General features: G+C 48.9%; 2 protein-coding genes across 2 annotated transcripts in view; one reads left to right on the forward strand and one right to left on the reverse strand.

Annotated features, from left to right (window-relative positions):
* Positions 1 to 1,351, reverse strand: part of HEPN1 (hepatocellular carcinoma, down-regulated 1) — a gene marked incomplete at its 5' end in the record, with an annotated part of 2,087 nt that extends 736 nt beyond the window's left edge. The window contains 2 exon segments of the mRNA XM_014543403.1: positions 1,139 to 1,268; positions 1,271 to 1,351. Coding sequence (XP_014398889.1) covers positions 1,139 to 1,268; positions 1,271 to 1,351 — 211 coding nt within the window.
* Positions 1,352 to 12,965: 11,614 nt separating this feature from the next.
* Positions 12,966 to 15,950, forward strand: part of ROBO4 (roundabout guidance receptor 4) — an 18,221-nt gene continuing 15,236 nt past the window's right edge. The window contains exons 1-6 of the mRNA XM_014543404.1: positions 12,966 to 13,047; positions 13,383 to 13,712; positions 14,113 to 14,270; positions 14,703 to 14,823; positions 15,125 to 15,234; positions 15,325 to 15,553. Of these exons, the coding sequence (XP_014398890.1) occupies positions 12,978 to 13,047; positions 13,383 to 13,712; positions 14,113 to 14,270; positions 14,703 to 14,823; positions 15,125 to 15,234; positions 15,325 to 15,553 (1,018 nt within the window). The 5' untranslated portion in view covers positions 12,966 to 12,977. The remainder of the gene's footprint in view (positions 13,048 to 13,382; positions 13,713 to 14,112; positions 14,271 to 14,702; positions 14,824 to 15,124; positions 15,235 to 15,324; positions 15,554 to 15,950) is intronic.

Below are 15,950 nucleotides of genomic sequence, written 5' to 3' on the forward strand. Positions count from 1 at the left end.
GGCCGGCCGGGGAGGTGGGGAGGCCCGAGAGGTCAGAAAGCGGGGCGAAGGGAGGTCCCTGCAGGAGCGCACGGGCGCACGGGTCTCGCCCGAGGACGTGGATGAGCTTGAGCTGATGGAGGAGGCAGCGGGAGCGGGAGATTCAGGGGTGGAACCGGGTCGCGTTTGCTTCTGTTTGGCTGGCAGTGTTCTCGGTGGATAAGGGTTGTGCCCCCTTAGGACTATATAGATTATTACATTCCCGGCCCAGTCCTCCAAGGGTCTTATGGAAACTAACATCAGTAACCTATCCCGCGCCCTTGCCACCCGCCTCCCTTCCCGCTGAAGGAACACCTGGTTCCTGGCACTTTTTGGGCAAGCCCAGGTTACAGAGGCCTTTTGCTCAAAATGCACAACTGTCTAAAGCAGCGGTTCTCAACCTGTGGGTCGCGACCCCGTTGGGGGTCGAACGACCCTTTCACAGGGGTCGCCTAAGACCATCAGAAAACACATATATAATTACATATTGTTTTTGTGATTAATCACTATGCTTTAATTATGTTCAATTTGTAACAATGAAAATACATCCTGCATATCAGATATTTACATTACGATTCATAACAGTAGCAAAATTACAGTTATGAAGTAGCAACAAAAATAACTTTATGGTTGGGTGTCACCACAACATGAGGAACTGTATTAAAGGGTCGCAGCATTAAGAAGGTTGAGAACCACTGCACTATAACCTCTGAGCCTCAGTTTCTTCGTCTGTAAAGTGGGAGGGGGTAGAGTAACAGTGTCTATCTGTGCCCAGTGCCTGAAACACCTGACTGATAGGAGGAGCTCAACAAATAGTCACCTGGAAGGTGACCTGGAGTGAATACAGACTTAGACCAAGATTTTCTTGAACATTGTAAACTTAATTCATTTTAATCTCTGCATGCCCCGTGACCCTAGCACAGGACCGGCACAGGACTGGTGCGGGAGAGCACTTGCTGGGAGAGTTGGAAGCAGCCATGGATGGGCAAGTGGGCACAAAGATGTGTGCACGGGTGGGTGGATGGACAGGCATGTAGCTGGATCAATGATGGATGGAGAAGTCGGACATCTGGGTGTATAAATGTGTGCTAAGTGGGGGGAGTGGAGGGATGGTCCCAGCCTATGGACCAATTGTAGGAGAGACAGTAATCTACTGTGTGAGGAGAGAGGGCAATTGAAAAGCTGGAAGAGGAGACCTTCTGTGTCTTCTGACCTCTGTTTTCTGATGCCTCTAGGGGTCCTTGCACCCCAGGCCCCTCCTCGACCTCCTAAGCTCCAGTTCTGACTCTCCACCATCCCACAGAGCAATTCCTAAGGCCCCTGTCTCCACCCTTCACCCTGGGGCAAGTTTTGTCCCAGCCCCAAGGGCAAAAGCATCTCTAGTTGGCCCCTCCCCCTCTGCCTGCCAGCGTGCCTGTGGCTCATTTGAGCCTGCAGGCTTTTGCAGCTCCCCTTAGTTGTCCCGAACTGCTCCCCTAATATTCCCAGGTGCCTCATCCAGAGATAATAGGTGCAGGGTAAGTTGCTCAGGCAGGTGTGAGATGCAGGACTCAGAGAAGGGGAAGATGCTGGTCAGCCTTGAGAGGCAGGGGTGAAGATTAGGGTGGGATGAGATGAGAGTCTGCTGTATTCCGTACCCTGATGCTGAATCCCTGAGGGCCCAGGCCCAGCTTCCCCAGCTGAAGCCAAATTTACCTTGAGTGGGGTTGGGGAGGTTGGGGGAGTGAGGAAGTGGATTTTGTTTCTCTTGTATTTTGTTTGGATCTTCATCTTTGTATTACTAGCATCTAGCAGCGTGCCTAGCACATACTGGGTGCTCAATAAACTTGATGAAATGAAATGACATCTTTCTTCCACTTAAGCAAGGAGAACAAAACAAACTTAAAAACATCAGTCATTTCCCTTTTTCCTTCTCATCTTCCTTCACCATCCTTCATCCTCTTTGAAAACCCCAAATCGTCCATTCCAAAATCATTCACCCACATTCATCCATTCAGGTATTCTTTCATTGAGTCATAAACATTTGTTACTCTACCATGGTCCAGGCCCTGTGATCGACACTGAGGAAACAGCATTGTTAGGGTTGCCGAAGGAGGAATGCACAAGGCCAAAGTGGTAAGGGATTATAAATTTATTTGGTTATCTGGATACCAGGTGGGCTGAGCCCCCAAATGGCACCAGCACCCAGGGGCAGGGAGTCAGAGATTTATTTTTTAAATATATATTTTATTGATTGATTTTTTACAGAGAGGAAAGGAGAGAAATAGAGAATTAGAAACATCGATGAGAGAGAAACATCGATCAGCTGCCTTCTGCACACCCCCTATTGGGGATGTGCCCTCAACCAAGCATGCCCTTGACCGGAATCGAACCTGGGACCCTTCAGTCTGCAGGCCGATGCTCTATCCACCGAGCCAAACCCGCTAGGGGGGGAGTCAGAGATTTTAAAGGACTCTAGGCAGGCTTTTTCTGGGCGGAGAATTCTCTGTGCAGGCCGGGATTCTGGGAAAGTCCAGAGATAATGGTCTTAGCAAATGGAATGTGGTCTAAGGGAAAGGAAATGTCCCTTGTGAAGTGGCCTAAAAGTCAACTCCCAGGGGAGGGGTGTCGATTCAATTATTTGATCAAACCTAACAAGCATAACTATGCCAGGACTCCTACCCAGAAGCCTCATGGAGGAAGACAGATGGGTAAACAGATTAGTACAATACAGTACGGAAGATGCAACGATAGAGGCAGATACAGGGTGCTCTGCAAGCATATAGGAGTGTTCTCTAACCCAGATTAAAGTATCTTGGAGGAGAATAGGCCTGAATTTCGTGTTAGGAAGATTAGTTAATCAGGTGGAGGAGAAGGAAAAAAGGATGAAAGAACACATATTGGAGGCAGAAGGAGCAGCATGTATGAAATCTTGGCAATGTAACATGAGTCCAGACTACTTAGTCCCCATAAAATGTGAATTGCTCAGGGATAAATATTTACATAGCCCTGTAATGGAAACTAGACTTGGACAAGTGACAAGGTGGGGGAGCTGAACCTGAGACGCCCGTATTAAGTTGGTGTCCTGGGAAGGGCCCCCAGTTGGTCGTATCCCAGGCTTCAACAATAAAAATTAGCCCTGGCTGGTGTTGCGCAGTAGGTTGGGCGTCATCCTGGTTGGGGGCTCAATACCTGGTAGGGGACATGCAAGGCAGCCAATCTGTGTTTCTCTCTCACATCGATGTTTCTCTCCCTCTCCCTTTCTCTCTAAAAATCAATTTTAAAATACTTAAAAAACACACATAAAATAAAATTGCAAATCCTCTCTAGAGAAAAGCACCTCCTAAAATTGTCAGAGATTAAGACCAACCAAAGATGAATTACAATGAAAGGTCATAAACACAGATGGAAACAAATCACCATGAAGGAGAGTCTGCAGATTCAAAAGCAATAGATTTAGACTCTCAGTAGGGGGTGTGCAAGATTTAAAATATTTAAAAAACACACATAAAATAAAATTGCAAAGCCTCTCTAGAGACAAGCACCTCCTAAAATTGTCAGAGATTAAGACCAACCAAAGATGAATTACAATGAAAGGTCATAAACACAGATGGAAACAAATCACCATGAAGGAGAGTCTGCAGATTCAAAAGCAATAGATTTAGACTCTCAGTAGGGGGTGTGCAAGAGGCAGCTGATCGATGTTTTTTTCTCATCGATTTTTCGAACTCTCTATCCTTCTCCCTTCCTCTCTGTAAAAAAAATCAATAATATATATATATAAAATAACTGTTAGCCTAGAATACTTAGCAAAGCAAACTTCCATATCGGAGGGCAAAAGAAGGATATTATCAGGAAAACAAAAACTACAGTTTGCCATCAACACTAAAAAAAACTCCTAAAAATATTTTAGGAAGAGGGAAAATTATTCCAAAAGAAATATTTAAGGTACAAGAAAGAATGGTAAGCAAAGAGATGAGTACAAAAGAGAAAGGCGAATCTGAACAGTCCTTTATAAAATAATAATATCTAATCTGTGGTTCCCAAAATTCAGACAAATAAAATACAGGGAAATAATAGCGGGTAAATTGAAAGGGAGGTATCAGAATGAGACTACTCCAGGGTCCTTGAATTCTTTGGGAAGAAAAAGGTGGTCAAGATAGTAACTATAGAGGCTGCAGGACAGCAGCTGAAGGGTGGAGGAGGTGGTGTAGCCGGTCTTGTCCTCTCCATGAGGTCACAGCTGGTGCCGATGTTCGGCGTTCAGGAAGGTATTCATTTAGTGAAACCACAGCAGTGGCACACGCTGCCAGTCACAGACCAAGTTTCCCGCCGCACTGGAGAACCAGGTTAAAATGTCCACACTACCTAAAGAAACCTATAGATTCAATGCAATCACTATCAAAATACCAATGTCATTTTTCACAGAACCAGAACTAATAATCCTAAAATTTATATAGGACTACAAAAGACCCAAATAGCCACAGCAATTGAGAAAGAAGAATAAAGTCGAAGGTATCACACTACCTGATCTCAAACTATACTACAAGGCTATAGTAATCAAAACAGCATGGTACTGGCATAAAGACAGACACATAGATCAATGGAACAGAATAGAGAGCCCAGAAACAAGCCCATGCCATGACAAAGGAGGCAAGAATATATAATGGGGTTAAAACAGTCTATTCAATAAATGGTGTTGGGAAAACTGAACAGATATATGCAAAAAATGAAACTACACCACTTTTTTACACCATATACAAGAATAAACTCAAAATAGATTAAAGACTTAAATGTAAAACCTGAAATCATAAAACTACTAGAAGAAAACATAGGCAGAAAACTGACGCTTCTCTTAGCAATATTTTTCCTGATATATCTCCCTGGGCAAGGGAAACAAAAGACAAAATAAACAAATGGTACCGCACCAACTAAAACATTTTTGCACAGCAAAGGAACCATCAACAAAACTAAAAGATAACTTACTGAATGGAAGAAGATATTTGCCAACAATACATCTGATAAGGGGTTTATATCCAAAACTTATGAAGAACTCAATTCAGCACCAAAAACAACAAAATTTTCCAATTTAAAAATGAGCAGAAAACCTGAATAGATATTTCTCCAAAGAGGACATACAGATGACCAACAGCCATATGAAAAGATGCTCAATGTCACCAACCATCAGAGAAATGTAAATTCAAACCACAGTGAGATATCACCTCACACATGTCAGAATGGCTGTCATCACTAAATCAATAAACAACAAGTGTTGGTGAGGATGTGGAAAAAGGGAACTCTTGGGCATTGTCGGTGGGATTGTAAATTGGTGCAGCCACGATGGAAAACAGTATGGAGGTTCCTCAAAAAATTAAAAATAGAGCTACCATATGATCCAGTAATTCCTATCCAAAAAAATCCAACTAATTTTTTACACTAATTCAAAAAGAAATATGCATTCATTCATATGTTCATTGCAGCAATATTTACAATAGCTAAGATATAAAAGTAACATAAATGTTCACTAATAGACAATTGGATAAAGATGTGGTGCCTATATAGTATGAAATATTACTCAGCCATAAAGAAAGAACAAAACCTTACCATTTGCAACAACATAGATGGACCGCTGAAATTATAAAACTACTAGAAGAAAACATAGGCAGGAAATTCTGACGCTTCTCTTAGCAATATTTTTCCTGATATATCTCCCTGGGCAAGGGAAACAAAAGACAAAATAAACAAATGGTACCGCACCAACTAAAACATTTTTGCACAGCAAAGGAACCATCAACAAAACTAAAAGATAACTTACTGAATGGAAGAAGATATTTGCCAACAATACATCTGATAAGGGGTTTATATCCAAAACTTATGAAGAACTCAATTCAGCACCAAAAACAACAAAATTTTCCAATTTAAAAATGAGCAGAAAACCTGAATAGATATTTCTCCAAAGAGGACATACAGATGACCAACAGCCATATGAAAAGATGCTCAATGTCACCAACCATCAGAGAAATGTAAATTCAAACCACAGTGAGATATCACCTCACACATGTCAGAATGGCTGTCATCACTAAATCAATAAACAACAAGTGTTGGTGAGGATGTGGAAAAAGGGAACTCTTGGGCATTGTCGGTGGGATTGTAAATTGGTGCAGCCACGATGGAAAACAGTATGGAGGCTCCTAAAAAAATTATAAACAGAACTACCTGATGACCCAGCAATTCCACATCTGGGTATTTATCCAAAAAAATCCAACTAATTTTTTACACTAATTCAAAAAGAAATATGCATTCATTCATATGTTCATTGCAGCAATATTTACAATAGCTAAGATATAAAAGTAACATAAATGTTCACTAATAGACAATTGGATAAAGATGTGGTGCCTATATAGTATGAAATATTACTCAGCCATAAAGAAAGAACAAAACCTTACCATTTGCAACAACATAGATGGACCGAAAAGGTATTATGCTAACTGAAATGAGTCATACAGAGAAAGACAAATACCCTATGATTTCACTTATATATGGAATCTAGAAAACTAAATAAATGAACAATAAAACAGAAACAGACTCATAGATGCAGAGGACAAACTGATGGTTGCCAGATGAGAGGGGGCTGGGGGACTGGTTGAAAAAGTGAAGGGATGAAGAAGTACAAATTGTGAGTTACAAAATAGTCTTGAGCTGTAAAGTACAGCACAGGGAATATAGCCAATAATGGAATAACTATGGATGGTGCCGGGTGGGTACTAGACTTATCAGGGGGATCACTTTGTAAGTTACATCAATGTCTAACCAGTGTCCTGTACACTTGAATCTAATAATATTGAGTGCCAACTATCATTTTTTTAAATGAATAAAATAAACTGAGAAGTAATTGAAGGGAAAAAAAAAGCCACAAAGAGTACCTAGGGGTGGTTGAGGCTCACTGAGGTTGGTCAGGGAGGAGCTGTGCCATTTCCAGAACACCCAAGGGAAAAAAAATTATAAACAGAACTACCTGATGACCCAGCAATTCCACATCTGGGTATTTATCCAAAAAAATCCAACTAATTTTTTACACTAATTCAAAAAGAAATATGCATTCATTCATATGTTCATTGCAGCAATATTTACAATAGCTAAGATATAAAAGTAACATAAATGTTCACTAATAGACAATTGGATAAAGATGTGGTGCCTATATAGTATGAAATATTACTCAGCCATAAAGAAAGAACAAAACCTTACCATTTGCAACAACATAGATGGACCGAAAAGGTATTATGCTAACTGAAATGAGTCATACAGAGAAAGACAAATACCCTATGATTTCACTTATATATGGAATCTAGAAAACTAAATAAATGAACAATAAAACAGAAACAGACTCATAGATGCAGAGGACAAACTGATGGTTGCCAGATGAGAGGGGGCTGGGGGACTGGTTGAAAAAGTGAAGGGATGAAGAAGTACAAATTGTGAGTTACAAAATAGTCTTGAGCTGTAAAGTACAGCACAGGGAATATAGCCAATAATGGAATAACTATGGATGGTGCCGGGTGGGTACTAGACTTATCAGGGGGATCACTTTGTAAGTTACATCAATGTCTAACCAGTGTCCTGTACACTTGAATCTAATAATATTGAGTGCCAACTATCATTTTTTTAAATGAATAAAATAAACTGAGAAGTAATTGAAGGGAAAAAAAAAGCCACAAAGAGTACCTAGGGGTGGTTGAGGCTCACTGAGGTTGGTCAGGGAGGAGCTGTGCCATTTCCAGAACACCCAAGGGATAATTAGCGCATAGCTAGTGTTCTCAAAGCACGTCCACATCCCCTACCCATAAACCTCCTACCGACATATCCTGACGAGGGAAGTGGGGCTCAGAGAGGTTATGTGACATTCAAGGTCTCTCTGCCAGTGGAACCAGGATCTCCACATAGTGTAACTGCCTTCAGTCCTACCCGAATCCTTACCTTTTACCCCATTCGCTTGGCCAGCAGGCATCCCCCACTTCATCTTCAGAGAACATGAAATAGGAAGCCAGAGAAGCCAGGAACGAGAAGTGGACATTTTTCTTCTGGAGGGTCCTTTAGAAGGGCACGCAATCCCTGCCCTTTCTCTCCCCTCTTGCAGGCAACTATCAGACACTCACAAGCCTCAACACTTTAAAACCAGAGGGCAAAGGAAGGTACTTTCTAAATTGGCCACTGGGTCTGCAGATCACCAGGGCAAGGAGCAGAACTTCCTTAAAACTGAAGGCACCTCCCACTGACAGAATCCGTTTGACTCATGCAGCCAACTCTTCCTTCGTGTGTGGGAATGAGACAGTCAGGATGCTGATGGGCCAGGTTGCCGGAAGTGAGCACTGTGGTCTCTGGGAGCCATCTAGATCCACCTCACTGTTGGGAACTCCCCTTGGGCAACCACTCCATGGATCCCTGAGTGTCCCTGATGCTTGGACCAAGTAAGGGGAAGGACCTTAATGGCCTAGAGCAGTGGTTCTCAACCTTCTGGCCCTTTAAATACAGTTCCTCATGTTGTGACCCAACCATAAAATTATTTTCGTTGCTACTTCATCACTGTAATGTTGCTACTGTTATGAATCGTCATGTAAATATCTGATATGCAGGATCTAATTCAAAAAGAAATATGCATTCATTCATATGTTCATTGCAGCAATATTTACAATAGCTAGATATAAAAGTAACATAAATGTTCACTAATAGACAATTGGATGAAGATGTGGTACCTATATAGTATGAAATATTACTCAGTCATAAAAAAGAACAAAACCTTACCATTTGCAACAACATAGATGGACCTAAAAGAGTACCCAGGGGTGGTTGAGGCTGACTGAGGTTGGTCAGGGAGGAGCTGTGCCATTTCCAGAACACCCAAGGGATAATTAGCGCATAGCTAGTGTTCTCAAAGCACGTCCACATCCCCTACCCATAAACCTCCTACCGACATATCCTGACGAGGGAAGTGGGGCTCAGAGAGGTTATGTGACATTCAAGGTCTCTCTGCCAGTGGAACCAGGATCTCCACATAGTGTAACTGCCTTCAGTCCTACCCGAATCCTTACCTTTTACCCCATTCGCTTGGCCAGCAGGCATCCCCCACTGCATCTTCAGAGAACATGAAATAGGAAGCCAGACAAGCCAGGAACGAGAAGTGGACATTTTTCTTCTGGAGGGTCCTTTAGAAGGGCACGCAATCCCTGCCCTTTCTCTCCCCTCTTGCAGGCAACTATCAGACACTCACAAGCCTCAACACTTTAAAACCAGAGGGCAAAGCGCCGTCCAGCACTGGCACCTCTCCACACAGTGCCACCTGTCCATTCTCACTCAGCTGAGGACAGGGCTAGTCATGAATCCGAATTCCTTTGGGACTTGCCATCTTTCCCCCTGAGGGGGTTTTATACCATCTTTCTAGATTGCACACGTTTGAGATAAATCCAGTTGGCATTCAGTCCTTAGCAGAGAACTTGGTTAATCTCCCCAAGTCCAGTGTGCAAGCAGGAGAGGCTACCAAAGGACTGCTGACAGCAACATTCTTGGGGAGCCAGCAGTCAGGGGGCCAGACAGGCCTCAGGGCTCTGTCTCTGGGAAATCTCAGGCTGGCAGGGTGTGCAGTAAATTCATCTGCCTCAGCACAGCCTTCTTGTCACCCTTGGATGACTGCAGTGTCCACATGAATACCCCTTTATCCCTCTGGCTCCACGGGTCCTTGACCCGGTAAACTGCGTCACTCCGCCTGGCACACATGCCGTGGACTTGACCACTGCCCGTAGCTCAGCGGTTCTCAACCTTAAATATCTGATATGCAGGATGGTCTTAGGCGACCCCTGTGAAAGGGCCGTTCGACTGCCAAAGGGGTCGCGACCCACAGGTTGAGAACCACTGGCCTACAGGAACAGCTCAGAGTAATTGGCCCCTTCTATCCCCATCGGTTCTTAGCACTTGGTCCTCCGGAGTCTGGGAATAGAGAGTCTGAAATGGAATGGAATGGAATGGAATGGAATGGAATGGGGGTGATCTCCAGGGATGAGGCACATGGCTGTGGGGCGGGGGCCATTCCTCAGGCCGCCGTAGCCTCTGAGGCTCTGTTCCTGCCGTCCAGCACTGGCACCTCTCTGCAATGTGCCACCTGTCCATTCGCACTCAGCTGAGGACAGGGCTAGTCATGAATCCGAATTCCTTTGGGACTTGCCATCTTTCCCCCTGAGGGGGTTTTATACCATCTTTCTAGATTGCACACGTTTGAGATAAATCCAGTTGGCATTCAGTCCTTAGCAGAGAACTTGGTTAATCTCCCCAAGTCCAGTGTGCAAGCAGGAGAGGCTACCAAAGAACTGCTGACAGCAACATTCTTGGGGAGCCAGCAGTCAGGGGGCCAGACAGGCCTCAGGGCTCTGTCTCTGGGAAATCTCAGGCTGGCAGGGTGTGCAGTAAATTCATCTGCCTCAGCACAGCCTTCTTGTCACCCTTGGATGACTGCAGTGCCCACATGAATACCCCTTTATCCCTCTGGCTCCACGGGTCCTTGACCCGGTAAACTGCGTCACTCCGCCTGGCACACATGCCGTGGACTTGACCACTGCCCGTAGCTCAGCGGTTCTCAACCTGTGGGTCGCGACCCCTTTGGCGGTCGAACGGCCCTTTCACAGGGGTCGCCTAAGACCATCCTGCATATCAGATATTTACATTATGATTCATAACAGTAGCAACATTACAGTTATGAAGTAGCAACGAAAATAATTTTATGGTTGGGTCACAACATGAGGAACTGTATTTAAAGGGCCAGAAGGTTGAGAACCACTGCCTTAGCTCCTCCAGTTCTGAAATACCAAGCTCTCCTCTGGTCCCAGTCCCTATCCTTCCAGCTCTGTCGCTCAATTACTTTCATTGTCTATTCTCCACCCCTTGGAAGCGCTCAGGTTGTAAAAACCACTGTGTTCTCTTGTTCTAATTGTCTCAATCAGTCTTGGTCTGCATTTGAAGGGGAAGAGGAGTTGCGAAAGAGGCCTTCCCTCCTCTTTATTTTGTTATTGATTTCAGAGAGGGAGGGAGAGGGAGAGATAGAAACATCAATGATGAGAGAGAATCAATCAGCTGCCTCCTACACATCCCACACTGGGAATCGAGCCTGTGCCCTGACTGGGAATCAGACCGTGACCTCCCGGTTCATAGGTTGACGTTCCACCACTGAGCCATGCCAGCCACCAGCCCAGCCTTCACTCCTCTTCATAGGCTGTTAGGGCTGTGACTGTGGCTGGTACCTTGCCAGGATGGGAAGGGGAGGAAGCGAGGGAGTAGCTGGGTTAGGGGCCTCACGGAGGTAGACCGTGACCTCCCGGTTCATAGGTTGACGCTCCACCACTGAGCCATGCCAGCCACCAGCCCGGCCTTCACTCCTCTTCATAGGCTGTTAGGGCTGTGGCTGTGGCTGGTACCTTGCCAGGATGGGAAGGGGAGGAAGCGAGGGAGTAGCTGGGTTAGGGGCCTCACGGAGGAGCTGGCCAGGAACTACTGGAAACAAAGGCTAGACAGTCTTCCGTTGAGCCCCCAGAGCCCGGCCTTGGCGGCCTTGGCTTTCCGGGAACAGCTCCAGGAAATGGCTGACATTCCAGATTTGGAAGGAAGAAACCTGTAAACAGGAGGTGGGCTCTGAGAGGGGAATGCAGCCTCTCTCCAGGGAGGGGGGTGGGGAGCAGCAGGCTCAGAAGCTACAGGCCTGTCTGCAGCAGACACAGGTTTCAAGGCTGGAAAGACTCTTAAATATCAGACTCAAGCCACCATCCCGGGGCCTGAAGTATCCCAGCCGAGGATGCTTGAGTAGTTTCCGTGATGGGGTGTGCATAAAAATAACAGTATTGGTTAAACTTACTGAGCACTGATAATGCATTAGGTCACCGGACTAAGTGACTTATGTTTTATCTCATCGCATTCTTGCTCCATCCCCCAAGGTACGCACTACTGTTACTATCCCCACTTACAGATGAGTGACGTGCAGAGGTTAAGGAACGTGCCCACGGTCTCCCAGCTTATTTCATCTGTCTCTGGGCTGAATAGGAACACACGGTGGGCATCTCCAGCTTGTCCCAGAGCCTCTGAAGCCTCCCTGTCTTCTGTCCCACCCAGCCCCCTGCTCCATCGATCCTTGAGGAATGGACCGAGGAGTGACCACTCCACTTGACTTAGTTTCCTCTGGCTTTCCGGTCCACTCTAGCAAGGGTCACTTGAAAGCAAGGGATTAAGGATGGAGACTCATTAAATACAGGCTTAGGGTTCAAGGGTCAAAGCTGTGGTTAGAGTTATGGTTAGTGTGAGGATTGCCTTTAAGAAATCCCAGACTAGCCCCGGCCGATTTGGCTCAGTGGACAGAGCGTCAGCCTGCGGACTAAAGGGTCCCGGGTTCGATTCCGGTCAAGGACATGTACCTCGGTTGCAGGCTTGAAATAAAATAAAAAGAAATCCCAGACTAGATCACAAGGTAAACCTCAGGGCTGGGGTTGGGAACCAGGGAGTTTCTCTCCTCTGGGCTCCTCCCAGTTCTTCAAGGCACCGAGGGCCAGGGCCAGGCAGGAAGCATCGGTTTCCTCAGAGCTGCTTCCCTCTGGGGCAGTCTCGGCCACAAACAACCACCAACGGCCTGCCCGCCCCTCCGCTCCCTGTGAGCTCAGAGCCGCAAGACAAAGTGCTTGGGCCCAGGACAGAGACCTGAGAGCAGCCATGGGCTCCGGAGGAGCGGGTCTCCCTGGGGTCTGGTGGCCCCTGCCTCTCCTGCTTCTGTTCATGGGTGAGTGTGGCCGTCCCCTCTCCTAGCTCAGGCTCCCTCGATCCAGGGCCTGGCCAGGGAAGAAGAGGCCCCCTTGCTCCTTTGCAAGAGATGATGATGTTGTTGTTGATGATGATGGTGTGTGTGTGTGTGTGTGTGTGTGTGTGTGTGTGTGTGTGTGAGAGACCTGAGAGCAGCCATGGGCTCCGGAGGAGCGGGTCTCCCTGGGGTCTGGTGGCCCCTGCCTCTCCTGCTTCTGTTCGGCATGGGTGAGTCCGGCCATCCCCTCTCCTAGCTCAGGCTCCCTCCATCCAGGGCCTGGCCAGGGAAGAAGAGGCCCCCTTGCTCCTTTGCAAGAGATGATGATGTTTTTGTTGATGAGGATGGTGTGTGTGTGTGTGTGTGTGTGTGTGTGTGTGTGTGTGTGTGTGAGAGAGAGAGAGAGAGAGAGAGAGAGAGAGAGAGAGAGAGACTGACAGATTGAGAGTTCGAAAGGTCTCCTTCCTTTGAATTGATCCTCAGAGGAGAGAAGGCAGGTGAGGAATGCAGGGATCTGGGCACCTGATGGTAGTCAGACTGGGCTCCGCCTCCCTTTCCCTTCCAGGAGGCACGGCTCAGGACTCCCCACCCCAGATCCTAGTCCACCCACAGGACCAGCTGCTCCAGGGCCCCGAGCCCGTCCAGATGAGCTGCCAAGCCTCGGGCCAGCCGCCTCCCACCATCCACTGGCTGCTGAATGGGCAGCCCCTGAGCATGGAGCCCCCAGACACACACCAGCTCCTACCTGATGGAACCCTGCTGCTGCACTGGCCCTCCACCCAGGCTCACGCCCGCAACAACCAGGCCCTATCCACGAACCTGGGCATCTACACATGTGAGGCCAGCAACCGGCTGGGCACAGCGGTGAGCCGCGGCGCACGGCTGTCTGCGGCTGGTGAGGCCTGGGAGGGGAGCCGGGGTGGGCACACCTGGGGTGATATGCCTGTGCTGAGGGAGGTTTGAAGGGGTATCTGTGAGGATCAATGTGTGTGTGTGTTTTGGGGGGTGGGGGGGAGGCTCCAGTTAGGCTGGTTTTGGCTGAGGTTACAGTATGTGAGGTTCAACCTGGGATTGGCGTCAGAGGGAGGTTGGAAGGGATATCAGACTGGGAACCGGGAGGAGAGAGTTGAGTTGGGGGTGAACTTACATGGAACTCTTAGGAGATGGGTCTCTGAAGAGTGGGCACCGTCGTGAAAAAATAGAATGGGGCAGGTGTGGCAGGAGACACCAAGGGGGGCCTTTGGGGAGGGGAGGACCGGGCACTGCTCCCCCCAGAGCCTCCTTCCTCCCCACAGTCCTTCAGGAGGATTTCCGGGTCCAGCCCCAGGATACAGTGGCCACGGTGGGCGAGCAGGTGATCCTGGAGTGCTGGCCACCCTGGGGCTACCCAGAGCCCACGGTCTTGTGGTGGAAGGATGAGAAACCCCTGGCCCTCCAGCCAGGGCGGCACAGGGTGAGTATAGCTCCCTTCCCCATGCCTCCTCCTGTCCCCGCACTACAGGGCCCGCCCTGGGGACTGACCCACCTATGAGGGCCTGCCCTGGGGACTGACCCACCTATGAGTGCCCACTACAGGGCACCCCCTGGGGACTGACCCACCTATGAGTGCCCACTACAGGGCACCCCCAGGGGACTGACCTGCCTTCTGTGTGCCCACTACAGGGCACCCCCAGGGGACTGACCTGCCTTCTGAGTGCCCACTACAGGGCACCCCCTGGGGACTGACCCACCTATGAGTGCCCACTACAGGGCCCGCCCTGGGGACTGACCCACCTATGAGTGCCCCCGCAGAATTTGAGGAGAGGAAGGCGGCAAGGCCCTCAGCTTCCCTCCCCTGTCAGAGCCCCTCCCCTCACGGAGACTGCGCATGTGCCTGTCCTGACAGGTGTCCAGTGGCTCCTTGCGGATGCTAAGAGCAGAGAAGAGTGACTCGGGGACTTATATGTGTGTGGCCACCAACAACGCGGGACAGCGGAAGAGCCGGGCAGCCAGGGTGTCTGTCCAGGGTAAGGCAGGGAGCTAACATCAGGGCCAGTGCGAGGGGGTTGGGGGGGGGAGGGGGGTCCGGTTAGGCTGGTGTGGTCTGGTTTGGGCTGAGGTTAGGGTATGTGAGGTTCAACCTGGGATGGCATCAGATGGTGGACCCCATCTTAGGGGAGGTTTGCTTCCCCATCCTACAGTGGAGATAGGAGCGCTCTAGTTCTGAGGAAGCTGGGAGTTTTGGGTTCTCGGCAGCTAAGGGATCCTGGACCCCTCAGTTCCTTCACTCGGGCCTGGAGCCCCCATCCCAGCGCTGTTCTCCTTCAGAGCCTCTGGAGCTTCTGGCCGTGCGTATTCAGCTGGAAAACGTGACCCTCCTGAACCCGGGTCCCTCCAAGGGCACCAAGCCTGCGCCTGCCGTGTGGCTCAGCTGGAAGGTGAGGCCTGGCGCCCAGGGCTGGAGCCAGTCCGGGGTCCAGACAGGACTGCGTCCCTGACCCCCCACCTTTCTCCGGACTCTCTCCCAGGTCAGCGGCCCTGCTGCCCCTGCCCAATCCTACACGGCGCTATTCAGGACCCAGCCGGTGCCAGGAGGCCAGGGAGCTCCGTGGGCAGAGGCCCTGCTGGCTGGCTCGCAGAGCGCGGAGCTCAGGGGCCTCCGCTGGGGCCAAGACTACGAGTTCAAAGTGAGACCGTCCTCCGGCCGGGCTCAGGGCCCTGACAGCAACGTGCTGCTCCTGAGGCTGCCTGAGCAAGGTCAGGGCCAGGTGCCCACGAGCAACAATAGACCTCTGCTGTCACTCCAGTCTGGGGGGCCTGGAGGACTGTCCACTCCAGTCTGGGAGGCCCTGGAGGTCTGTCCACTCCAGTCTGGGGAGCCCTGGAGGTCTGTCCACTCCAGTCTGGGGGCCCTGGAGGACTGTCCACTCCAGTCTGGGGGGCCCTGGAGGACTGTCCACTCCAGTCTGGGGGCCCCTGGAGGTCTGTCCACTCCAGTCTGGGGAGCCCTGGAGGTCTGTCCACTCCAGTCTGGGGACCCTAGAGGACTGTCCCACTCCAGTCTGGGGGGCCCTGGAGGACTGTCCACTCCAGTCTGGGGAGCCCTGGAGGACTGTCCCACTCCAGTCTGGGGGGCCTGGAGGACTGTCCCACT

This window comes from Myotis brandtii, unplaced genomic scaffold (genome assembly GCF_000412655.1).
Source record: "Myotis brandtii unplaced genomic scaffold, ASM41265v1 scaffold325, whole genome shotgun sequence".
NCBI classification, from domain to species: Eukaryota; Metazoa; Chordata; class Mammalia; order Chiroptera; family Vespertilionidae; genus Myotis; species Myotis brandtii.